This window comes from Microcaecilia unicolor, chromosome 11 (genome assembly GCF_901765095.1).
Source record: "Microcaecilia unicolor chromosome 11, aMicUni1.1, whole genome shotgun sequence".
Lineage (NCBI taxonomy): Eukaryota > Metazoa > Chordata > Amphibia > Gymnophiona > Siphonopidae > Microcaecilia > Microcaecilia unicolor.
The window spans coordinates 118051543-118078800 of record NC_044041.1 but is presented as its reverse complement, the minus strand read 5'-3'; the positions used below and the strand labels follow the sequence as shown (position 1 = coordinate 118078800).

At 43.7% G+C, this 27258-nt stretch overlaps 1 protein-coding gene across 5 annotated transcripts in view; it reads right to left on the bottom strand.

Annotated features, from left to right (window-relative positions):
- Positions 1-8599: 8599 nt before the first annotated feature.
- Positions 8600-27258, bottom strand: part of KLC2 (kinesin light chain 2) — a 32231-nt gene continuing 13572 nt past the window's right edge. For 4 of the 5 annotated variants that reach the window (XM_030218053.1, XM_030218055.1, XM_030218052.1 and 1 more), the window contains exons 9-16: positions 24656-24755; positions 24280-24329; positions 24004-24071; positions 15834-15942; positions 15555-15713; positions 14686-14810; positions 14104-14161; positions 8600-9081 (exon numbers count right to left, since the gene is read on the bottom strand). In XM_030218053.1, the coding sequence (XP_030073913.1) occupies positions 8998-9081; positions 14104-14161; positions 14686-14810; positions 15555-15713; positions 15834-15942; positions 24004-24071; positions 24280-24329; positions 24656-24755 (753 nt within the window). In that variant the 3' untranslated portion in view covers positions 8600-8997. The remainder of the gene's footprint in view (positions 9082-14103; positions 14162-14685; positions 14811-15554; positions 15714-15833; positions 15943-24003; positions 24072-24279; positions 24330-24655; positions 24756-27258) is intronic. The other variant, XM_030218056.1, reaches the window with a different exon arrangement.

Sequence of the window (27258 nt, the reverse complement as noted above, 5' to 3'; positions counted from 1 at the left end):
AGAAGTCCAGAGTTACTACTACTTATTTCTATAGCGCTACTAGACGTACGCAGTGCTGTGCACTTGAACATGAAGACAGTCCCTGCTCAACAGAGCTTACAATCTAATTAACAGAGTTAGTCTAAATGTGCCAACATTGTCCAGTTCCAATAAGCCATACAGAGTTCAATAGATGGGGTAAACATCAACAATACATAATAACCCAACATCTCAAAACATTCACACTGCATACACAAAGGGCAAAATTTTGCTCTTCCCTCCTCACTGGTCTGTATAGACTTTTATTACTTTTAATTTTTTAATATTAGAAAACTATATAAATTTGAAAACTTTTATACATTTTTGCATTTTATCATAAGAAGCCAAGGAGTTATCTTAATCATATGAGGAACCATTTATGGACAGTTGCCTTAAACTTTGTTTTCATTCTTTCATTGTTTTAATTCTGTGGCTACAATTCATTATCAAGAAATTTACCTTGAGCTATGCCGCATGAATGTTTTGAGGCAGGTTATTATGTATTGTTAACATTGTTCAGTTCAGCACACTATTAGCCGCCAAGTTCATACAAAGTTAATTAAGTTCAATGGAAAATAAATCTGTTGGCTCAGGCTGCTTGCTATATTCCATCAGTGCTTCATTTTTGCTACCAAGTATTACATATTAAGGGCATTTGCTTTAAACTTTGTTTTAATTCACTTATCCAGTCCTTACATGCACATGGTTTTGCTTTTTAAACCCAAAGGTGAATCCTAAGGTTGGTTGAACAATTAGGTATGAACGGTGTTGTTTCTGACTTTACTTGTTTTGGACTGCTTTGGGTCTTACTGATCTGCACATCTGCTATCTGGAATTTTGGAAGATGGAAATGAGAAAATAAAAATTAAGTTTTGGATGTAGAAGTTGTTGTTTACTCTTGCAATGTGTGTATGGATGCCTGTTCTGGTGTATGCATGTGATAATATTTGAATAACTGACTATACTTACTGTATGGCTATGATTTCTGAACATGCGGCATCATTAAAGGGCAGATTTTTAAATGCCCAGTTGGGTATATATGCTAATCTCAACTTTGTGACATTTTTAGACATATCCATCTATTTGCTCCCATGATGTAACTGAATTCTATTATTCAGTCTCACTGTATTTTCAAATGTAAACCACATTGAACCTGACTTTGGTTGGGATAATGTGTGATATAAATGTAAAAAAAAATCATTTATCCTCCACCTTTTAAGTCACTACCTATCCAGCTCGATGGTGATGGCACAAGGAAAGCAAATTTGGTCTAGTGAGGACTATTTCAAAATAACCTGTTCCTTAGTTGGGCCCTATTACCATATTGAAAATGACCATACCACGCCTCTGTGGTTCCACTTGAAAGGATTATAAAAACTTTGAATGCAAGCTGTTCCGGTGGGATAGGCAGTGCATTAAAAGGTAGAGGACAATATATTCTTATTTATTTTGTTACTTATTGGACAGCTTTTTAATTTATTTGAAAGCTTCCCATACCTAGATATAAATATATCATGGAATAAAAACTGAGTATCACTAAAACAGCTTCAAAAATTATGGTAGCTGGTAGCAAAAGTAGTTAGAAATTCTGTATGGTTTGTGCTCATTTTTCTACACTGCTCCGGCTATAACATATTGTGCAGCTAGAGCTGCTGTTTCTCCTATCCGTTTTGTGTGTATCTTTCTGATATATTTGTATCTTGCAATTTTATTATTATTATTAATTACATTTGTACCCCACGCTTTCCCACACATAGCAGGTTCAACGCGGCTTACACAGTAAATAGAATTACAAAGTCTTGAAGGAGAATGTAACAAGTTGTAGTAAACATAGTAGTAGTGGGGTTTTGAGGATATGTAAATTGAGCATAGAGAGGTAAACAAAGATAGGATGAGCAAAAGGAGAAGAGATTGGGAGGGGTAAGGAGTAGGAAGGATGGAGAGGAAGAGATTGAGGAATGAGCCTAAGGAGATTGTGAGACATGGTCAAAGGTATAATAATCATGGGGGCAGGAATCACGTGGGTGGGCTTAAAAAGTTAAATTGGGTCATTAGGGTAAATGCATTTCTAAACCAGATTTCTTCAAGGGAGAGCTGGATGAACCCTTCCACCAAAGTTTGACTAAAGGTTTATATATTATTGTAAAGTAGAGGAGTGTGGTAGCCATGTTAGTCCACTCTTAAGGTTATCAATAGAAATCAAACAAAATAAAACATGGAAAAGAAAATAAGATGATACCTTTTTTATTGGACATAACTTAATACATTTCTTGACTAGCTTTCGAAGGTTGCCCTTCTTCATCAGATCGGAAATAAGCAAATTTGCTTATTTCCGATCTGACGAAGAAGGGCAACCTTCGAAAGCTAGTCAAGAAATGTATTAAGTTATGTCCAATAAAAAAGGTATCATCTTATTTTCTTTTCCATGTTTTATTTTGTTTGATTTCTATATATTATTGTAAAGATGTAACACTGAACTTACAGGCTGCTCAGATAGGCAGGTTGCACAGGATAGCAGGCCACCTAGCAGAGCCCCCTGTAAAGGGAAAACAAGTGGGAATTCGGGTGGGTGTCTAAAAAACATTTTCTTTTTGAAGTCAGTTTTACAGTTCTGCTGGATGGTACTACCATATTCCCTGCCTCATTCTCTTCCACCTGCCCAGTAATACCACCTACAAAAAGCAGGCAAGATAAATGGGGTTTTAAAAAAAAAAACCAACCTTTTAATAATTTATATTTACAGAGATGCACAAGTACATTATTGTAAGCACTTAGTGTTCTACGGTGCAAAATTTGTTTGCATGATCACACAAGGTAATAACCCCAAAAGAAACATCACACACTGTACCTCTGTGAAACTGTTTGCCTCTTGGGTTCACATATATTGAAACTAGGATATGCACAAAGTGAGAAGCATGGCATAACTTACCCTTCCCTTAAGAGACAGGCAAAAGGCTACAATGTGGCTCTAGAGGCTGAGTCAGTCCTGGCTCTTCCCCCCTACTTAAGGAGAGAGGTGTAGAGCTTGGTTTTTCCAGTCATCAACATGAATACCAGAGGTAGGAATCAAAACTGGCTTCACCTGTTTTACAGACCTTTAGGAAAACACAGCCTTACTCCGGGGAGGGGGGGGGGGGGGTTCTGTACAAAAAAACTCCCAAAACATATTGAACACAAAGTTTGAAAATTCTGGCCATAATTTTTAATATTCTACAAACTGCTAATATGCAATATTCTGCACAGTGGAATAATTTACAATAGTTTTTTTTTTTAATGCACAGAAGACTCCCCACATAAGGCCTGAAGTGCCCCTGCCTTTCCCTCCAACTGCAGTTCTCTCCCTCATATTCCAAACACAATCTAATTTTGTCTGTCACCAAGGTCCTCCCTGTATGAATTCCTCCCCCCCCCCACCCAAATTCCCCATGGCACATCCTCAAGCTTGATTCCTTCACACTAATGGCACATTCTCAGCTTGCTCTGCCCCCTTCCCCCATTCCCACGGCACACACACTCAACCTTGTTCTGCTCCCCCCACCAGAGGCGTAGCCAGACCTTGGCGGGAGCCCGAGGTGGAGGGCACAGTTTAGCCCGCCTCCCCCCACCATCAGGTACCTTTGATGGCAGGGGTCCCCAACCCCCACCAGCAGGTCTTCTTCAGCGCCAGTCTCCGGCACCTTCGCTGATCTGTTTGTATGAGTCCTGACATCCTGCACGCTATGTGCACGCAGGATGTCAGGACTCACAAAAACAGATCAGCAAAGGCGCCTGAGGTGCTGAAGGCTTCGGCTGGCGGGGGTTGGGGACCCCCACCAGCAAAGGTATCTGGCAGCAGGTGAGGGAATCGAAAGTGGCAGGGGAGGGTCAAAAGTAGAGGGGGCCCTGCCCCCCACCCGATCCCTTAGCATACCCCAGTCTGCTCCAGTGACCCTCACACCTTTGTGCTACTTACTCGCTTGAACTTTGGTTTGCTCCTGGTCACCTCAGCTTTAGATGCTGCAGACACCTTGCCACATGATCGAGGGGGGGGGGGGGGGAATTAAAGAGAGCCACAAATGCTAGGGCCTGTGTAAAATTCGGAATAGGTAGGGAAATCTGTAAATTCTGCACAGAATTCCCCAAGAGTAAGTGGTTAGAGCTGCCACCTGAGATAGGGGAAGTCGGGGTTCAATTTCTGCTTCTATTACTGATGTTCACTGTCTGAGGAGATACAAGCTTAAGGAGTTATTTATTGATAGCACTCATGCTAACACCATTACAGCAGATAGCAAATAACCCCTTTCAATTATAAACCTGATGGGGCAGGAAAATAGTTTGCTTGGACAAGTTCCTGGAGGAAAAGTCCCCCCAAAATTATTAGGCAGGCAAACTTGGGAGAGCCATTGCTTATGTTTGGAATGAGCTATAAGAAACAGCTCTACTCTTTGGGAGCTGCCAAGTATTTGTAAACCAGATTAGTCACTGGTGGAGACAGGATTCTGGGTTCATCAACCAGGGTAGCCATGCTGTGTCAGACCCAGGTCCCCTCCCAGTCCAGTGGCTCCATGCACAGGGCTGGCACGTGATTCAGGTTAATTGCAAAGGCCTGGTTCTGCTCTGGTTTTGCAGTTACGGGGTGTGCAGTTTCTGTAACTGGAAGTCTACAGCTGCATTGGAGCAGCAGAAATGGATCAGAGGTAGGCCTGAGAAAGGAGATGAACTTATCTACAGTGTGCACTTGTCAAGGCCTGGAGAAACCCTCGGCACAGAAGCCTGGTTATAGATCTGCTCACCAGCCTGCTACAGTTCTTTGGTCAATTGACTAAGCAACCCATTCCCACGCTACGCCCAACTGTGACAGCCTGTAAACACAACACATTTCAAGTCTTGCACTTCCCCGGTGAGTCTGGAACCACTGCTGCACTTTTGCTGTTATTTACTTTATTACTGGGCACTGGTGTTGGCAAGAATTGTACATTTTACCATTATTTCTTAATTTGCTAAAGCATGCTTTTTATTTTTGGCTGGCTCAAAGCGCTCTGGTAAAAGGGAAGCGTAAGTGCCCAACCACCTATGTGAAGGTCAGGGTACTACAATTAGCAGCCTTAAAATGGAGACATTCTGTAAGAAATGGACTTAAATCACAACCTCAGTGAAAAGCATCTGATGACATGATCTATATTATGTGATACATGTGAAGCCCTATTTAACACGGAATGTCGAGATAGGAATTAGGGCATGGAAGTTGGGATGTGCTCAATTCTAATGGCATTTTAGAAAAGGATCTGCCGCTACAGAGCAGGGTGCTCGGGCCTTTGCTGACACATGCAGCAGAAGCAGCCCTTTTACAAAGACCAGCGTCATTGCATGCCATAAGTCCCTATGGACTGTCGGAAGGGAACTATCCTTGTTTTACAAAGCTACACCCTGAAAAACATGAATGGCACAGACCCAGCAGCTTCCACGTACAACCAGTGACATAGCTATGGGGCCTGGGCCCCCTCATTTGGCTGGCGAGGGCCCCCAACCCCCGCCAGCTGAAGTGTTTGTCCAGTGCTGGTCTCCACCGCATGCTTGTTTTAGTGAAACTGAGCATGTGCGACACTTTGCGCATGCCCAATTTAATTAAAACAAGTGTACACGTGTTACAACATGAGGGGACGATCAGGGCAGGCAATGCAGCGGAGACCAGTGTTGGACAAACGCTTCAGCTGGCGGGATTGGGGATTCTCGCCAGCCAAGGAATGCGAGGCAGAGGCAGTGGCGACAGGGAGGTGAGCCAAAATGTCCCCCCCCGTCAAGGAGGTCTGGCTACGCTACTGCATGCAACTTCGGCATGTATGCAGTTGCCCTATTTTACAGACCTACATATTCAAATGCCGCCAATTCAGTAATGAGGCTACAATTTTAACCTGGCTTCATTTTGGAGATGGCCATAAACGACACAGGCTTAAAGAGAATGACACCCTTAGGTGACGCCCTGGTTAAAACAGGCACGTTTTAAAAAGCTGTGCAATGCTGTTGGGTAGGTGGAAATTCTTCCCTCTCCATGTGGATTCTTGTGAAATAAACCCAAACCAGACCCCTTGCGGAAATCCACCTGGAAATAGCAGCTTTCTGAAATTAGTTTTTACATATATGTACAATATACATGTGTAAATTCCAGTATTTCCATACAGAAATGGTAAATAGAGCCTCTAAAATAAACCATGACAGTCTACCACCTACCAAATTATTACGATACAAAAAAATTCACATCTTTTCACATTTCTGGGTTTTTCTTTTCTATTTTAGTATAAATGACTGAAGCGTTATTTGTCAATTTTAATCTATTCCTTTGACAGCAGCAAACTAGGCTGCAGTGGAAGGCATTTCTGCCTACCTTTGAATGAGTTGCATCTGTGACTCCTGTGCCATGATGTATGCTGGCTGCCGCAGTCCTATTTTTCCAGCCCTGGAACTAACGGTGAGCTTCTACTAACCCCCTCGCTTGCAGCAGTCACTCGCTCGCTCTCCACGAAAGCCACAGAGGTGGCCTTTAGCCGGGGGCAGGAGGAGTCAAGGAGGGACAGCGCGGCTCTCTGTTCCATCTACAGACAAAGAGGGAGGCCCCAGACCAAGGTGTAGATCAGGGAAACATTGACAGGAATGAACAGTTTTGTGAACCAGAGCCTCAGTGGACTATGATACATACAGCTTGATGGCACGAGGCTGAACACTGTTTAAGTCCCAGCTCATCAAATTTCCCCAACGAGGGCTGGAAGAGGCAGAAATCGTACAGCAAGAAAAAGCCTGAAAAATTGGCACAAAGGAATCTAAACAGGCATGGGGAAGTCACAGACAACAGACATCTACCTGAGAATACCACAAACTCCTGTAAACTGGAGAAAATAACTTAAGACAGGGGTTCAGAAAGGGACGTGCAAACACCGACCTTAAACCAGGGGTGCTCAATTTCCATCCTTGATGGCAACAACCCGCTCAGGTTTCCACAATGAATATGTATGAGACTATTTGTATACAATGGAGAAAGTGCATGCAAACAGATCTCATGCAAGCCCTCAAGTACTGCCACTGAGCACTCCTGCCTTAAACTTTCTCTCTCTCTCGCCACCCCCCAGTGATGACACTAGGCTGCCCCTTGCTTAGCTTTCTCCTAAGCTGCGCAGGCAAGGACAGCTGAGTTCAGCGTCTCAAAAAACAGGGTTCAGCTATTCTGTATGGGCTCAGCTACCATTTACAATCCGGGATACATGCTTCCCTCACTTCATTATTCTCTGAAGAAGAGGTTCTCCAAGCTAGACCTCAGGACAGATCCAGCTTTTCAGGATATCCACAGTGAATATTCACAAGCTAGATCTGCATAAATGGGAGGTGGTGCATGCAAATTATCTCATGAATATTCACAGTAGATATCCTGAAAACCTGACTGTCGTGGTATGTCAAGAACCCCTACTCTATAGCTTAATGCTAAGTTCACACTTACAGACCAGCTACATGTCCCCACTGGGGCTCAACTACCTGAACACAATGTGGGGCAGAGATGCCTTTGGCAACACCCATACCTCTTATAGGCCACAGCTATTCGATATACAGAGCAATGTAGAGAGCCCAGCCATTCTATACACCAGGGCAGTGGCGTAACCTCCCCTCCCCCCTCCCAAAGTGCAGCGTCCTGAATGGCTGGTAGGGAGCCCTAGACCTGTCAGCTCCGAGGCCTGAATCTTTTCCTGTGTAAGGAAGTCAGTGGTGTGCTTTCCAGCCGCTGATGCTGGCACTCCTCGCACATGCTCAGTTCGCACACATGAACTAAGCACACGTGAGGCGTGCTGGCACTGGCGGGAAAGCATACTGACGACTTCCTCACACCAGGGGGGGAAGGGGGAGGAGGTTTGGGCTGCAGAACTCTTCAGCTGGCGGTGCAGCCCTGCCTGCAAAGATAACATTTTCAATGGGGAGGGAGACCAGAGAGGCATGGGCGGTTCCCCCCTCCCCCATGGGCTAGTGACTACATCCCTGCACCAGGAGTAGCCAACCACAGTCTGAGGGCTATAGCCTAGTTGGGTTTTCAAGATTTCCACATAAGCATGAGGTTTGCAAACAATGGAAGCAGTACATGCAAATTAATCTCACGCATAAAAACCAGACTGGGTTGTGGCCCTTAAGAATCGTGGTTTCCTGCCCCTGCTATATGCCCTGGAGTTCCCACCACAGGATCCAGATTGAACTTTAAACCTTTCAGCCCTCAGTCTACTCTATATAGACAAGACTACAATCTCAACAGTTACATGGCTCATAGTCCCTTCCCGCCATCCCAGCAATTTACACAACATTTTTTCACATTCATTATTTTGCAGCATTTCACCTGCACTGCTGAGATATCAATGCAAATGAAACTTAAAAAAGAAAAAAAAAAAAAAGACCCAGTTATGGTCCACGGTACCAGCCCCTGCCCCTGTGCTGGCTTATCCTATAGCTCAAGCCACCCTTTCAGGTAGCATTTGTTTTGTGAGCAAGGGGAGAGGGGGCACATTTCAGCTTTTTGTCCATCTGTCCTTTCCTGCCTCTCATGGCAAACACAGTCATAGCTTTGCTGGTGCATCCCACAATGGCATGGCGACCCCCTCCCCCTGGCACTCCATATAACCTACAAAGCAGCACCAGCTCCCCCTCCCCTCCCCTCCCTCCCCATAAGGCAGAATGTGCATACACACATTTTTAATAAAGCTAGGGTACTGACATGGGATGTAGGCTTGCTGCATCAAGTGTGACTCTAATGTGTGCACACAAAAAACAAACCACCCTTGACCCCTCCCCCCTAAATTATACCCTCCCCCCAAAGGTTTCAAATTATAATTTCATTCCTATGATGTGTTTCTTTGTGAGAGAGGTATCAGAAACTCCAGTTCGTAGTGTAGAATGGGACAGCACCTCTGTCCTTGAACCCCACCTCATCCAATCCCCAGGAACAGGGTGGGGAAGAGGGAAGAGCATAATGCTTCAGCCAATCAAGGAACTCCGTCGTGAGAGGTCCAGGTTACTGGTGCTGAGGCCCTTACGGTCTAAGAGACTGGTGCTGGTCTGCTGAAGAGAGAAGAGGAAATAAACCAGACAGGAATTAAGTAATCCAGTGTGAACTTGCAGGGTGTCCTGGGGGAAGGAGGAGGAAGAGATTAACCTGTGCTTCCCCCCCAAACCAAACCACATTCAAGAGGTCAAGGCAAGAGGCTGAGAGAGAGAGGAATTGGAATGGAAGGATGGATAGATGGGGAGAGGAGGAGGGCAGGATGATTATGTTAGACACCACTGTTTAATTTACTTCATTCCCTCCCACGGCATCTCCTGTTGCCACATTAAATCTTCAGGACCGGTTTGGGGGGGGGGGGGGGGGGGGGAGAGGCAGGGACAGACATTCAAACCTGGGTGCTAAAGCCCATAACGCAAAACACAACAGCACAGAAAATAAGAAACTGAATGAAGCTGATTATAATCCTCATCTTTTTAAAATTGTTCATGATTTGGTATCTTCTCGTTTATCTTTTCAAAACGAGAGTTTGACTTCCTCTGGCTTTCCGGATTTTTTTCTACAGCAGGGTAGTTAATTCAGCTGCAAACTTTTGCCAGCTGTGGAAGAGTGCTTATGTTTAGATGCTGCGATGCCTCAAGGTCCCTCTTCAGAGCAAACTTGAGGGGAGTTTGGTCTCAATTTCAAGTGGTTACAGACACAGCAGCAGCTAAATATTTTCATAGTTTACACTCATCTGCAGCAGTTTTAGGTTTGCATTCGGATCCTTTTTCCAATTTTGACACAGTGCAGCGAGGTATTTTTTTTTTAGCGTTGGTGGCCGATTTGATTCATCTTTCTCTCCATATAGGCAATGTTTCTGATAAACTGAAGGAAGCTGTTATTACTCCCATTTTAAAGAAAGGATGGAAGGTCGAAGATGGGTATTCCAGCTTTTATCCCATTTCCAAATTGTCTTTATTGACTAAAGTGTTGGAAAAATCTGTTCCAGAGCAGTTGCCTGATTCAGGGCCAGATGCACTAAACTTAACAAGCCATTAACGAGCAAGTAGTAAACCCTGGCATGCACTAAAGGCTTCTCCCAGTCATTTTTCACGGTAGCAGCTAACAAAAACGGAATGCAGATGAGCAAATTAGTATTATAATGTGTAGAAACCGCATTGTAATGAGATGCACTACCATTTTCTGATTCACTTACCGCAGAAACCCCTAACGGGAGGTCTGCACCTCTCGTTGGGGCTGCTGTGAGGGAATCGGAAAGAAAAAAAAACATTTAAGTGCTCGTCAGGGACGTCTAACACGAGATGGACGTTTTCCTGCAGCTTTTCTGATGGACGTCCTTCTTGGACGTGTTTTTCTTATATGCAATTAGGAAGGACTTCTCTGAAGAGAAAAAAAAAAAAAAGGACGTCCCTGTTTTTCTTACCTGCCTAAACTGGTCACAAGCACAGTTCTCTCAACAGTCCCAGGATAGGTTGATCAGGATAGGTTGTTTTCAGCTTGCACCCCTCCCCCCAAGTGCGAGGACGTCCAAATCAAATTTTTTGGATGTCCCTCCCTCCAGGTCTCTCTCAGCCAATCTCAGCGCGTTTAGCTGTTACCAGTATCAGCTAAACGTGCTGGGATTGGCTGAGAGAGACCTGGAGGGCGGGACATCCAAAAGTTTTGATTGGATGTCCTGTCCTCGCATGTTCCGATCCTGTGGGGGTGGGGGGGGTGGGGGAGGCGCAAGCTGAAACATTGCAGGTAGAAAAAACACATCCAAGAAGGACGCCCATCACAAAAGCTGCAGGAAGACCTCCAGCTCCTGTTAGAGGTCAGGTCCCTGATGAGCACTTGGATGTTTTTTTTCTTCAGAGAAGTCCTTCCTAATTGCCTGATGTAAGCCTGCCTTTAACATGCAAAGCAGTAAACAACGGAAATGTTACACAAGCCAAGAGCAGTAGCACTTAAATTAACTGGGGCTCTTTTCAGCACTGTTTCTCTTCTGAGGTTCAGGCTGCTGACAAGTTTCCTGCTCGTCAGGGATGTCCTTTTTTTTTTGTTGTTTTTTGAGTGAAGGACGTCCATAAAGGACGTCCTTGGCACGTGCAGAGCAGCCGGCATAAATCTTGGCTGCTCTGTGCATGCTCCACCGGCCGACTGGCTGACTGTTTACCGATGGAATAGAGAATGCAAGTGAGCTACAACGAGTAGCTCATTTGCATTCCTTCTCCTTGATGCATGCCCGTTCCTTACCGATTCGCTAAGGGAATCGGTAAGGGAAGGGCTTTAACGATTTCTTAGTGCATCTTCCTGTCAGTGGAAAACAGACCAATTTTGCATAAAGAGCAACCAGGCTATAGCTGAACATTGCCTTTGATTCTGTTTACTTGATTTGATGCATAAATAGGGATTTGTTCCATTGTTTTGCACTGGTTTACATTATATCTTTCTAATCATGTACAATTTGTATACTGGAATCAGGAGTCATCTGCTCATAAGGGACTGTGGAGCGGGGTACCTCAAGGTTCACGACCCTCTCCTATGCTTTTCAACCACTGGCTGAATGTCTTGATAGTTGGGGTCTACTTTTCATATTTTTGCCAATTATATCCAAATACTTGTTTTTATACAAGAAGACCAATTTCAAGTGATGTCTGATCATAATTGTAAACTTGTCGTGTTAGACAAAGGGTTGAATGCGCATGATTTGACCTTACATGTACAGAAATGTTCTGCTATGTGGCTATCTCGCAAGTCTAAACCATTGACTGTTCAGTCAATGTTGCAAGGCAAACCACTTCCTCTTAAGGAGGAAATTGCCACCTTAGGGTTTCACTGTGAAAACTTTTGAAATTTGACAAACATAGTAATCTTGTAAGATTATGCTATTTTCAGTTAAGGGTGATATTTGTCAGCTAAAACCATTTTTGAGTAACTCAAATTTGATCAGGATAGTTTATGAATTTGTAACGAGAAGACTAGACTATTGTAACTCACTGTTTCAGGGACTTTACTAAGACCATTAAAAAAACAAACAAACATCAACTAAGCCAAAATACAGGAGCCTGCTTGATCGTTAACTGAATGTCCCAGAAACACCAAAGAAAGACTGTGATTAGGTATTTTATATCACATTCATTGTTGGTTTAATCATGAACTGATAAGTGTGTGTAATTGTTGAGCAGACTGGATGGAACATTCAGGTCTTTATCTGCCGTCGTTTACTATGTATATGTTACTCCAATTTTGAAAGATTTGAACTGTCTGCCCATTCAGCCAGGATTACATTCAAATTATTGTGTCTAGTTTTTTTGTTTTTAATTAAAATTTTCACAAAATAAATGCACAGCATTATTTACATAGACATGTCCCAAACATCAATATGGAGCACAGGTCATAAATAAGTAGTAGTTTGATATCTGGAGACCATCAGATCTAACTGCCTCACACAACCATCAGAACATACTTATTTATGACCTGTGCTCCATATTGATGTTTGGGACATGTCTATGCATATTATTCAATAGTCCCCACATCCTCTTCTTTTGGTGGTTTTTTTTTTTAACAGCATTATTTACAAGCATCCAATAGCCCACATCACGGAAGAAAGAGGAGAGCAGTTTCATCATATAATTAAACCAAAAGAAATCAAGACAGCAATAACAAATGCATCCCTACCTATCTGGATATTTACTTATGGTGATAACAAAAATAACAATCTCACAACTGAAGGCAAAATTTAGTGCTCAATTGACATCTGTCCCAACAGCACTTTAAGATTTAAGATTAAAGAGGTGATGCCTCAAGAAGCCCCCAGCTATATAACTTCAAAGCTCACAGGGGCAGGGCTGCTTCATCATCGGCATACACCTCTAGGCTACAATATCTTATCCACTCTTTTTCAATTTTTCTTTTTTTCAGTTCAATATACAATTTCAAATTGGACTTAAAAGCCACTTAGCTTGTGAGGATCTGGTTTCTTTCTTAGCATAAACCTCTTCAACGCTGAACACTAAACGCGACCACGACCAACGGTGGCCAACGTTTCGTCACCTGCTTCAGGGTCGTGTAGTCTACGTTGGTCAATCTTAAATCTTAAAGTGCTGTTGGGACAGATGTCAATTGAGCACTAAATTTCTCCTTCAGTTGTGAGATTGTTGGCGATAACAGAAGAGTTAGAAGGAGATTTCCTCTACTTTATAGTTTAATCGGATAACAAAAATAAGCCACCGGTGGCTGCGTTGGGCTGGTGGTAGCCCTGGAAGAGTGAGTGCTAAGCCTGTGTGGGCCTTACCGTCGCTCTGGAAAAGGGTCCCCAAAAGCAAGGAGAGGCCCATGTGCAAACAGGGTCTGCAGTATGTGTGGCTGTTGTGCACATGTCCGGAGAAACCCAGAAGTGCAAGCACACATCGGAGCTGTTCTCCTGCACTTTTAAATATGAGCCTTTCAAAAACTGTTTGCACCTACATTTTTGAAGGGCTCATATTTAAGCGCAGAAAAACAGACGCCACACGCATGTGTGCTTTCACTTTCAGTATTGCTTAGACTTGCACACCTGCTTGTTTCTCACTATCAGAACTTAACGTTGCACAGGCTTCGTCCTGCTTGCAGCTGAATGTGAGAAATTGACAAGAAATCTTCTTTTGAACACCTTCTACGCTGCCTGACAGTAAATTTTCGGCGTTACAGGCCATCATTTCCTTCAGTGCATTGCAGTTCTTTCGTTTCTGCATTGGGAAGGATACTTTGACCATTTGCGGCCATCTTTAGTGTGCATGTTAATGCCAGCGTTCGAGCCCTCTGAGCATTTGGCGCTGTATAACATTTGCACAACCCCAGCATTAACCGCACATGAATGCCGGCGGTAGTTTTGAATGTTGGCCCCTGGGGTAAGTGCTCAAACACATCCCCACTTCATTACCTCCCTGTGAGTGAAATCTTTCTAACACCACAGCCCACAACACACTGACTGAGCTAAACACTTTTTAATAAATGGGAGAAACCCCTTTCCTTCATGCTGCCGTTCTCCCTTCACTGCATACCCCTTCTATGCTCCCCCAATCCCTCCCATGCATCCTTCCTCTCCTTTCCCTTACCTGAGTGTTCTCTTCCCCACTTTTGTTGATGAAGTTCAAGGAACTTGCCCTCTTCATCCTGAAAGAGGACAGAATGCAGCAAATCAGAAACCCAGAGCAGATGCTATCCTGGTTGCTTTGAAGGCAAGGTCATCTGCCCAGTAGACAGGATCCTCTCCAGCCCTCTCTGATCAATGGATACAGTCAGCCCCTGTCACTACCATAACCAGTGCATGCATAGTGTGTCTATACATCCCATAACACTCATGGCAATAGCTGGACCAGAAAGGTGGTGGGCAAATGGAAAAAAAGTGAAATTCAGCCAGGATAGTGGCAAAACCCATCCTTTTGTGTAAAGTAAGTAAGGCATTCACCCCCCCCCCCCCCCGGCCTTTCATGTCTGCTAAGCCAAAGGTTTTCAGCATACCCACAATGAATATTCATGAGGTGGATTTGCTTGCAATGGAGACAGTGCATGCAAATCTGTCTCATGAATATTCATTGTGGGTATCCTGAAAACCTGTCTGGCTGGGGTACCTCCAGGACCAGGTTTGGGAACCTAATGGATTAGGGTGAAGGATGAGGCATTTAATTAGGACACACCCAAGGTTTCTTGGCTCTTGTGGGTTGCCCCCTTGCAGTTTCTTCACCAACATCTCACTGCTTCGCCGCAGGGCGTCCCGAAGTTTCCCAAAGGAGCCGCTTCTCCTCAGCGTGCCGCTCCCATCCTATGAGTAAAAAAAAAAAGGCGGGCAGGAAGAAAGCAAAATAAGTGAACATGCTTCTCCATGCCCATGAGAGACATCTTACAGAAACTCACATAGGAAAACCTTAAGTGTCCCTTCCTTTCAGCTCACAGGCAATACCTGGAAGGAACACATATGTATGGACACAGTGCACACAGCTGAGCATCTGCAACAGGCAACAAAGGCGCAAATCTACCTAAGCCAATCTTTCAGAGGCAGGAGGAAGAGACTGGCCTAAGTTTTGTGGCACTTAAGTCAAACAGGACCAGGGGTACACACTCATATTTCCTGGTTTAAGACCAGAGGCGTAGCTAGACCTTGATTTTGGGGGTCGGGGCAGCTGAGCCCAAAGTGTGTGTGTGTGTGGGGGGGGGGGCACATTTTGCTCTGACACCCTGACACTCTCCACCCCAAGCCCTGCCAGCAGAAGCCTTTCTGCGGTGAGACTCGGTGCCGAGCTGCCTGCCCGGACGTGCATGTTCGGTTTTAGTATAATTGAGAATGCGCAAAGCTCCTGCACGCTCAATTTCATTAACACTGAGCACACGTGCGAGGGAGGGGGAAGCACGGGAGGCAGCATGGTGGAGAATATCACTGCAAGAAAGCTTCTGCTGGAGGGGCTTGGGGACCCCTGCCAGTCAAACCAGCAGACTTTGGGGCTTGAACCCAAATTATGGGGGCCCAGGCCCCCATGGCTACTCCACTATTTAAGACGCTTTTTTTTACCCCAGCCCACTCCGCTGTAGGTCCATCCTCGCCACCATCTGTGCTGCGCTCATCTTTTGATGCAGCCCCGTTCAGCACCTCCCGGCTCCGTCTGCGTTCAGAGGGGCCCCCGTCCTTCAACAGCTCCACTACACGGCTCTGATTAATGGCGTCAATCCCCTGCAGGAACAGGGGAAACAGAAAATTGATCTGAGTTTTCCAGTCACTAGTAGAAAAAAACCAAAGTGCAACCCAGAGAAAGAGAAAAGAGACAGGGCACCCAGAACTCCTCTCCTATACCTGTTTCCGTGTCCGGGTGGCACACTCCTCCAGGGTCTCTGCCGCCTCCAGTTTTCCCTGCCGGCGGTACAATGCCCCCAGACTCTTTAGTGTTGTGTTAACTGTTGGGCTGCAGGTCAAGGTTAAAACAAACACAGGAGAAAATAAAAGCTGAAATTCACAAATGCAAATGTCCACATGGATCTAGGATCAAGAGTGTTATTTCCACAATAAGGAAAGAAAAATGACGACAAAAATATACTGACATTTTAGAAGAAGTGTGCCTTCAAAGACTTTTCAATTTCTTATATTAGCTTGCACAATCTGGACAGTAACTGTTATTTATTAGGATTTATTTAGCGCCTTTTTGAAGGTTAATTATCTCCTCCCAGAATGTTACCTCAGTCCTTAAACTTCTAGAAGATTCATGGAGCACCCCATCTCGAAAGGGAAATGTACAGATGAAAATGGCCCCTTTTATTTTTTTTGATTACTGTTCCTCTTTGCCTACAGCAGTAAAATGAGGAAAAAGGTTTTGTATCCTGAATGTGTATCTATTGCGCTTACCTTATCTCAACAAGTTCTGTGCTTACTTTTTCAGCCTCTGTACTACCCTCACGTCCCTAAGGTGATGCCACTTCCTCTGCCTGATAAAAGTCAACTGCCTGCAAGGCGCTTGAACTGCAGGCTGTGCTCCATGTGCACCTTGGGGTGCCTCAAAAATGATAATGATTTTCCTTTTTGTGTTGTCTAACGTTTACTTTTGAATGACACCACTCTGTGGTAATTCACCTATGGGTAGCAACCCCTCCGTCTCTTGGTTGTCCACTGCTTTGGGGGTGTTGAGCAAAACATCCCACATCTGAATGGGCTTCCTCGTATTCTATGTAATCCGATTCCTTTACCATGCCACACACTAGCGGCTAGATCCAGTTCCTGTACATCGTTAAACACAGGGCTATTGAATAGTCATTCGCTTTGATCTGAATCATCTTTGGTCAGAGATGTAATATCTTTGACTCATCTAGATATTTTGTGTTTGACTGATGGAGAAACAACCCCCTTTGTATGCGCTTGTCCAGATCTTTACTAAGCGTTCATAAACAGTGAGGAGGAGGAGTTGCAATTCTTTTTTTCTAGGGCCTAAACGTCAGTGTTAAGCGCCTGCATATTCTTTCCTACTTAGAGGCTCTTTATGTACGGCTGTTTCTTGACAACTTTTCTTTTGTTTACTATCTGCCCCGGCTTACTGAACCTGCTGATTTCTGAACTTTGTCTTACTAATTCTGCACTTTTTTTTTTTTTTACTATTTTTATTGAGAGAATTTAATCAATTACAGAGAATGAAGAACCAAAAAATAAAATAAACAATGAACAATGGCCACAGTAATATGCAAAAAAAAGAACATGTGTATCACCAAATATAATATATCTTAAATAAAATTTAACCTGAAGATACAAGAAATTCAGCCTTTATATTCAACGTGTCTTGGGAGATTTGAATTTATCGTGTAAATTCTAATCAATGCAAATTAGTATCAATAATTGCTTGTAAAGTGGCAATTAATCGCTGCTGATTGGCTTAAGTAATTACATTACGCACGCAAACCCAGAATACAACTGGATTTGTGCGCGCAATTTCAGTCCCTCTATCTAGAATCCGGGGAATACTGCTTATGGTATTTTCCCATCTTCATAATATGGTTGATAAGTACATAAGCATCGCCATGCTGGGACAGACCAAGGGTCCATCGAGCCCAGCACCCTGTCAACGACAGCAATCAAAAGAACAAGCAATTTATCCCACCCATCCTAGAAATAATGTATTCCCTCGTCCATTCAATAACATTCTATGGCTTTTTCCTCCAGGAAACCGTCCAACCCTTTTTTGAAGTCCGCTAAGTTAACCGCCTTAACCATCTTTTCTGGCAGCAAATTCCAGAGTTTAACTACATGTTGAGTGAAGAAAGATTTCATCCTATTTGTTTTAAATTTACCACACTGCAGCTTCATTGTATGCCCCCTTGTCCTAGTATTTTTGGAAGGCGTAAACAGATGCTCCACATCGACCCATTCCATTCCACTCATTATCTTATAGACCTCTATCATATCTCCCCTCAGCCGCCTTTTCCCAAGCTGAAGAGCCCTAGCCTCTTCAGCCTATCCTGATAGGGAAGCCGTCCCATCCCCTGTATCATCTCTGTCACCCTTCTCTGCACCTTTTCCAATTCCACTATGTCTTTTCTAAGGTGCGGTGACCGGAACTGAATACAATACTCAAGGTGCGGTCGCACCATAGAGCAACACAACGGCAGAATATCCTTATTTTTGTTTTCCATCCCTTTCCTAATGATACCCAACATTCTATTTGCTTTCCTAGCCACAGCAGCACTTTGAGCAGACGTTTTCAACGTATCATCAATGACGACACCCAGATCCCTTTCTCGGGGACCAACTACTCTTTATTAAACTTTTTCACATCCACATGTACGTAAACTTTCAGAACATACACCAAGAGGACAAGGTTAACACATTTAGATAAAGAAGAACTAGACATCTTAGCCCCAGCCTCACCCAGTTAAGTCATTAGATTTGCAAATGAAACTACTCTAATTTCTTAACTAGCATCCTGGGTCAATCGGCTCCGCTTCAGGCAGTCAGGCCATTTTCTTCATTTAGATCGCTTTGGTATCACTCCGGCCTACGAATTCTGAAAAGGCAAGTTAAGGCATCTGGAATGTGATGGAACGAATATCCAAGTGCCCCTCTCAACAGGCTTTCAAACAGAAAGCGTCTCAGTATCGTTACAAAATTAAGAGGCCAAGTGTAATTATCATGGAAGATGTCTGACCAAAGCTGCAAACATTTTAATCAAATATTTCCGTTGGCAGCTCCATTACAAGCAGGTTCTATCCTGCTGTTGTTACCCAACATTCTTATTAGGACTTGGCAAGGGATAATAAAAATAAACTCTGTTGTACGTTAGTCAGTCCATCACCCGCTTCTACTATTACTCACATTCTTTCCCAAAATATACCAGCTGCTGCATGGAAAGAATTTCATCCTTCAACTACTTTTCCAGTTGTGAAGATCGTCTCTACTGAATCCATCCTCTTCTCTTTTAGACTCATAGCCAGTTTCTTTGATTCTACGATCTCTCATCTTATTCCTTTGTTTCCTCCACTCTTTCAATCAAATCTGTCTGATGGCTATATTCCTGTTCTTTGGAAACCTGTGTTACTAACGCCCTATTCTTCAGAAACCAGACACAAACCTGGTCCCTATATCTCTTCTGATATAAATAAGGGCTATACCCAAGAGACTGTATGTGGATCACATTCACATTTTGTTTTCATTACATTCTTCAGGTGATTTTGCTCCCGCTTCAGTCTAGTCCATGGCTTCAAAGAAACTGGTTATTTTTGAACCCTACTGAACGCATGTTATGTTTTTCCCAGATCCGCAAGCACGCCAACCCTCTAATCTAAGTGTAAGAGATGTTTCTTTGCCTTTTCAAGCTGTAATTAAAGTTCTTGGTGTTTCCCTACTTACCATTGTGTCTCAAGTATCAATAGTAGTTTGATCTCGCTCTTATGCCCTACACAGAATTCAATTCCTTACCTCATCTCCACATATTAATTCTGGCACTTTCTAATGTCCCACCTGGATTATTACAATGTGCTCTACAATGGTCTTCCTCTTAAGATAATAAAGCATCTCCACTGGCATAACCAAAAGGCAATTTTGGGGGATGGGCGTGAATTTCCCCCTCTTCCCCCACCATGAACTTTAAAAATTAAATACTTTAGCTGGCGAGGATCCAAAACCCGCCGACCCAAGTTTAGAAAAGCACAGCAGTCAAAGGCAGCACTCTGAGCTGCTGACACTGCCATGCTCTGTTCTCACACATGAACTGAACATTTATGAGAATTGAATATGCCTGTGGTGCCTGATATCCTAGCCATCATGGTACTGTTACAAAAACGAGATGAGCTAAATCGGACAATAGCAGATTTCCTTCCCTCATGTCCATCCCGTGTCCAGTCCTTCCCTGCATCCATACTCTCTACACATTCCTTCTCTCATGTTCAGCATACCCTGTGTCCTATCCCTCCCTGTATCTGAATGCAGTCTTTCCCTGTATCCAGAATTTTTCCCATTCCTTCCTTCATGTCCAGCATGCCTTCTGTGTCCTGTTTTTCTCTCTGTGTCCAGAATCTCCCATTTCTTCATGTCCAGCATTGCTTCTCTACATCCTTTTCTACCCCCACCTCCAATTCAACATCTCCTCTTTATCTCCCTGTCCTCCTCTGTGCCCTTATTCCCCCTTCCCCAAGTGCCCTAGTATCTTTCATCTGGGTCCTTACTTTCCCCCCTACGTACCCCCCCCCCCCCCCCTTTAGCTCTCCTCCAAATCCTCCTGTCTGCTGTGGCAGCTCCCTTCCCTGCACCTCACTGACCCCTTACCTCTGGCTGCCCTCCGCTCCTGAAGACGTGGTGGTGTCATCCTCAGAAGGCAGGCAGCTCGGGACCTCCCAACTGTGTGTGCACTGATGGCTCTGCAGCGTCCCAGCCTTACAGAAGCGGGATGTCCGTGTTCTGGGTGGGTGGGGAGAAGAATGCTGCAGAGCCGTTAGCGTGCACGCAGTGGGAGAAGAGCCGGAGGTCCCGCGCTTCCTTCTGAGAATGAGAGCACCGCTGCAGGTCCTGGGGCAGCTGAACGCATGCTGCAACAGTGGAAGGTGGCTGAGGGAGGGGGGAAGACACCTGCACCTGGTCAGCAGAAAACCAGCACTTACCATGGCTTGTTTTCTGTTCTATTGGGAAAATCAGGAGATCATACAAAACAGTAGAAAAAAAGAGAAATCTAAAAAAAAAAAAAACCCTCAAAAAAAGTACAACACACTTATTCCAGGAAAAATTTCAAAAATATTTAATGTCCATCTTCACAGTCAATTACTATTTCAAAAAATTCTTCCTATAAAATTGCCTCTCATAGCAACAAACATCTAGCATATATCATATATTTTCAGAGTAAGATTGCTTAAAACACCTTCATGCAGCTGGACTTTAAACTGAAATTCAGCTTATACATTTCAAAGAGTGGTACCCAATCCAAAGGGACCCATTTCACCAGACACCACTGGCTTCATCAGAGTTATCGGGATTTCATACTAGCACGTTATCTACAACAGAAATAGAGTCAAAAAATTATTTACGGATGTTAAAACTAGAGCTATTTAAAAATCTCAAAATAAAGAAAAGTATTTATTTTGAGTACTCTGAGTGACAGGCTGCTTCTTCAAAACATAGTGCTGCTACTCGCGTTTTAAGGACGTACCCCGCTCACATATTAGCTCATTAAAAACTTTATTTGCTTAACACACACAAAAACAAATACAGTATTGAAATTTCTGAACCCTCTCATTAAAACATTTGAACTATATTTTAAACATTTAATGGTGTATCATAATTGTTGTTTAAAGAGACAATCGTCTTCACCAATGTTATAAATATTACTCTTATTTAAAGGGATAGCACCCCCCACAGATAATGAAAGGCATATTACCCAATTTATTTAGGGAGTCTTTTACTAAAGCTTAGCTCACGTTACCTGCAGCACAGCCCATAGGAATAACATGGGCCCTGCTGCAGTTAACTCTAGCTAAGCTTTAGTAAAAGACCCCCTCAGACTGGTATTTTTTGTATATGTGTTTAAATACACGTTTGAAGATCTAGAGGGTATGACTAGTAGAAGTTTAAGATGCAGATGTTAGAATATAAGTCGAATCTGAAGATTTATAAGAAGAATGTGCCTCATATGCATAAATTCTCTGATTTAAGATGTTTGCTATAGACCATGAGCCACTGTGGAACCAAGGATGTGATCGTTTGAAAAGACTGCAAAGGCGAGAGGCTCACTGGATGAACTGTATGGAGCCAGTTGGCTTAAATTAGAGGCTCGATTGGGCTATATTCCTTTAAATATTAGTGTGACAAAACAGTGAGTTTTTAAGCCTGTAAACTGTATTATTTCTTAAAATGTATTTCTCCTTTTGGCAGACCTGAGCTGTGCTGGGGATAGACCCTCTAAGTGGCTGCAGGGGTAGCCCCGGGCGGGTGCTAGGTATTTTGTGGCAATTAGCAAATAAGACTTCTCTAATAATTGGTAATACTTTTCAAATAACTACAAGGAATTTTTATTTTTGTTACATTTGTACCCCGCACTTTCCCACTCATGGCAGGCTCAATGCGGCTTACATGGGGCAATGGAGGGTTAAGTGACTTGCCCAGAGTCACAAGGAGCTGCCTGTGCCTGAAGTGGGAATTGAACTCAGTTCCTCAGTTCCCCAGGACCAAAGTCCACCACCCTAACCACTAGGCCACTCCTCCACTGTATTATACACTCTGTATTGGGTATTTAATATACTGAATTTGGATTTTCAGGTAAAAACATTATGATGTTGCTTTGTAAAGATACTTATTTTAAAAAATACAGTCTAAATAAATTGGGTAACATGCCTTTAATTATCTGTGGGGGTGGGAGTTTATCCGTTTAGATAAAAGCGATATTTATAATGTTAGTGAAGACAATTGCCTCTTTAAACAGCGATATAAAATTAAATGTTTAAAATCTAGTTAGTTCTTATGTTTTAATGAGAGGGTTCATAAATTTTGAATACAGTATTTAGTACTAAATTTGTGTGTGTGTTAAGCAAATAAAGTTTTTAATGAGGTAATATGTGAGCAGGGTAAGACCTTAAAACTCATGCACTGGCGTTTGCGAGTAGCAGCACCATGTTTTGAAGAAGCAGCCTGTCACATTGCTATACTCAGAGTACTCAAAGTACTTTCTTTGAGATTTTAAACAGCTCTAGCCTTGACATCCTTAAATAATTTGTTGTAGATACTTGTGCCCGTATGAAATCCCGATGACTCTGATGAAGCCAGCGGTGTCTGGTGAAATGGGTCCCGTTGGATCGGGTACTACTCTTTAAATGTATAAGCTGAATTTCAGTTTAAGGTCCGGCTTCATGAAGGTGTTTTAAAGCAATCTTACTCTGAAAATATAGGCTGGATGTTTTTTTATTTGTTGCTATGAGAGGAGATTTCAAGTGAAATTTTATAAAATAATCTCTTGCAATGGTAACTGAATATGAAGATTGTCGTTGAATATTTTTGAAATTTTTTCTGGAACAAAAGTGTTTGTGGGTTTTTTTTTTTTTTTATAAAACATTTTGGAGATGTTTCTTTTTGCTATTGTTTTCTGGCCGCTGCTGGGTAGGCCCGAGACAAAAAAGGATGGGCCCAGGCATGCCCACGATTACATCCCTGGTCTGCAATTTGTACAATTTACGGCTGTAAAACTGCTCTACAAGGCCCATAAATATCATGTCTCCCCATTGCTACAGAAAGAATGTTGTTTACCAATTACAGTGCAAATCATATTATTTTGACATTAGTCCCTTTGCGGGCTCATTTTCAAAGCACTTAGCCTCCCAAAGTTCAATAGAAACCTATGGAACTTAGCCTCCCAAAGTGCTTTGAAAATATGCCTCAAAGCATCCTTTATTTAGACCCCTTTGTACTTTACATCACTTCTTCAGCCTTATACCCCTAAATGTGTTCTCAGATATTTTCAGCTTGGCTTACTCACTCTCCCCCTCTCTGAGCCATATTTGTCATGACATTACTCGAGAATCTTGTTTTCTCAACTTTGGAACTGTCTCCCAATGTATTTACATTTTAAAACCTATCTAAACTTTAAATCACCATTAAAACATAGCTTTTCCAGTTTTCATTTTCCACTGATTAAGTGATTTATACAGAGCCTGTTTTAATCTTCTTTTCTTCCCTTTCCATCCCTTTTTTCCCCCTTGCTTTCTCTTTTTTTCCTTTCTGGGATGTCCAATCGTTTTTATTTTGACTTGTTAATCGTTTTCTATGCTCTTTTGGCTTTAAAGATGGTATATCACATCTCTGTAAATAAAATAAATAAATAAGTCTTGATACTCCACTTACTCCATCTTCAAACTAACATTTAAGTAGTGCATCTCTCTATGCTGTGCCTCACTGGTAAGAGAGCTTTTGCTGAATAATTAGAACGAGATGCTCATAGTGACCACAGCCTTGGCGGCCTGGGGAACTGCTTTCTGGATGGTCACTTCTTCCCTTCCTCAAATACACCCACCTATCCACCTTGCAGGCCTTATACCAACTACCATATTCTCCACAGGAGGTACTATCCTTGTGCAGAGCCTGGAAGGAGAGAGAGAGAGGAGAAAATGTGAACTGGTGTGATTAAATTCAAGTTGCTTCCCACATATAACCTCACAGTTCACAACTGGATCACTGTTGGGTGGAATTTAAACAGACAAGGCCTGCTATGTTGCAATAATTGTACAGCTGTAACATTTACTGATTGCACAAGTGGTACAGGTTGGGCTCAAGACTTCTGACCCCTCACCTTGCTCTCCTCCCGCTCCTCTGCATGCATCCAGATTGGCTTGTTGTCGCCTGTAGGGAGATCAAGGTTCAGGGGGAATTAAGAAAAGCCTGAATGCAAGACTAAAAACATCTCCTTTCTCTTCCACATCCCACCCCCAAATTTCGAGAGCTACAGAGATTATGGGACCAGGGTTCCAGTCCCAGTTCAAGCTCCTGGGGCTAAGACCACTGCAGATTTTAAGCGCTCTGGATCCCATTTATTTAGATGAGCGTGCTGCAGAGGTTAAGAGGCCCAAATTCAATCCCCAGCTTAGGCTCCTGTTTCTCAAACTGGGAGCACCTCTCTTTGCCTTTCTGTAATCTCCCTCTTTGGAGCGGAAGGCGGCGAGACTCACCATCCACAGAGCCAAACTCCTTCTCATGGGCCTGGGTCAGGATCTCTTTGTACAAGGCTTCTGCCTTCTTGTACTTGCCTTGCTTCAGGTAACAGGAGGCCTGAGCAGTGAGAGAGAAAACCCAGAACAGAGATATCACTTTATGTTATCCCTACCACACCTCTCTCCATTTCCCATCAGATATCCTCCCCCTGCAAGGCCTCCGTCCTTAATCTCCCCCTTTGGCACTTTGCTTCTGTCACCAAACCCCGCCCCCATTGTTTCTTCTGTGCAGGAAGGGCAGCACCAGCAGCCAGCTACACTGGCCGATGCCGTAGTGCTGATGCCATAACTTCTCTCTCCAGTGGCTTGCTCCCCCCCTTCTGAGGTAACTTTCTTCTTCCACAAAGGCAGGTTGCAGCAGAGGGAAGTTAAGCTCCAGTGTCAACTGGACCTGACTGAGGACAGTGGACACCGAATTAACTATGTTGCAAAATTCTTAAGCCGGGTAAATGTTAAATACCGTTTCCCCCTCATGATACAAAAAAGATATACCAGGGAAGATATGTTGGTTCTGCCTTGCATTATCCGTTACACATTTCTGAATTTCATAAGATACTGGCTCAAACGGTAAATCTTATGGTCACAGGTGACCATCATCCCGATTCCTGAATCCTAGGTTCTTGCTTATCCAGTGGAATCCCATACTGTGTCCCCCCAAAACGGCATCTTAGGAGATCAAGAGCTCACCATTTTGGTATCTAGTCAGACAGATACCTTGCACTTCTTTTAAATGGGAGTTACAGAATAGGAAGGAGTCTTGTATAGTCCCCAGATATACAGACTTTCACTGCGCTGGAATTAAAAAGCTGAGTGTATCTGTCTGAAAAAGAAAGATTAGAATTCCACAGAGAGTTCCCCCATGTGCTATTCATTATTGTGATCTTATTCTCGCTGCCTTAGCACTCAGCTCTGTATTTTTCCACGCAACAAATCGTAAGAATTACAAACCACTGTGAGTGACTCAATCTGTTCTCTGTGTGTGGTTAAAATGCAGGGAAATAAGTGGGGAAGCAGGTGTAGGAAAAAGAAGTAGCGTGGAATTTGAGCCCAGCTTCCTTCGCACTGCCTATAGGGCAGTCTTTCCACGATAGTCCAGAAAAAGGCTCATGTGGGCTATAGGCGGCTCTGACGCACAATGAAAAACATTCTTCCTAGCTCGAAATCTAACACTCAGCTTCGGTACAGAAATCAACACTTTTGCTAAATTCTAGATAGATCCTTCCTTAAATAATTTATATTCCATTTTCTTTTGAAGTTATGCAGAAGAAATAAATGGATATCAGCTTCATGGCAGCAAACATATTTGGAGCCTAGGAAGACATTTTTTCACTGCTGTAGCAGAGTGTATGTTTTCCCCTTCCATTGCATGGTGGCAAAGACGGAGCCATTGGGCAATCAGAAGACTTAAAAAAACAAACCGAATTCAACTGGAACTAGCAAATTATAACTAAAGAAATGCATAAAATACTGCGTGTGCATACATTTATATGCATATATATTTACAGATGTAGATACAGTGTTGTATATTTATAAATATCCAAACCAGGGGCACAGCCAGATTTCGGCGGGAGGGGGTCCAGAGCACGAGGTGAGGGGGCACATTTTAGCTCTCCCCCCCCCTGGCGCCGCCGCCACACCCCCGCCACCAGCACCATCAACTTTGCCCCCCCCCCCCCCTGACGACTGTCGACCCCCCCTCCCGCCGCCGTTGCCTACCTTTGCTGGCGGGGGACCCCAACTCCTGCCAGCCGAGGTCCTCTTCTTCCTTCGTTCTGTTTCGGAGTCTGACGCCCTGTACGTTGTACGTGCAGGACGTCAGACTCAGAAACAGAACGAAGAAAGAAGAGGACCTCGGCTGGCGGGAGTTGGGGTCCCCCGCCAGCAAAGGTAGGCGACAGCGGGCTGACGGCGGGAGGAAGGGGGGAGGGTGTCGAAAGGGTCATCGGCAGGGACTTCCAGGACCAAATCTACGGGGCCACAGGCCCCCGTGGCCCCACGTGGCTACGCCCCTGATCCAAACGACCTATATTTTTGATGATTATGATATTTTAATGGCATGTTGCTATTATTTAAATGGGCAGAGCAGCAGCAGCAGCGGTCAGGAAAGAGTAGGGTTCTTTCCTGCCCCTGAAGATGCCACTAGACACCAGGGCCCTTCAAGGTATGACTGGGGAGGGCACGCTAGTGTACAGATGGCAGGGGTGGGGGGCACAGGCTGCGCTTGGGGGACCCAAGACCACTATCAGTCTGCTCCTATTATACCTTCATTTTTAGTTTCCATTAATACTCTGTATTATGTTTGTTGCGTTTGTTGGTTGTAACCCATCTAAATTTGTAGACAATACAGGATGTAAATCTTGTCAATAAACAAACAGTGCTTTTTCTCTCCCACCTTGAGTCTTACAAAGGGAGAAAACATAGGAAATGGGGCCATAATAAGAAGAAAGGCAGGGGATGGGTGAGAGAGGGGTGAGGAAGGGGGGAGCAGAGAATGGGATAAGGAGGATGGGGAGATAACGGCTCTCTTACAGCAGAAAGAAAATTGCGGGTGAGTAGGGGTG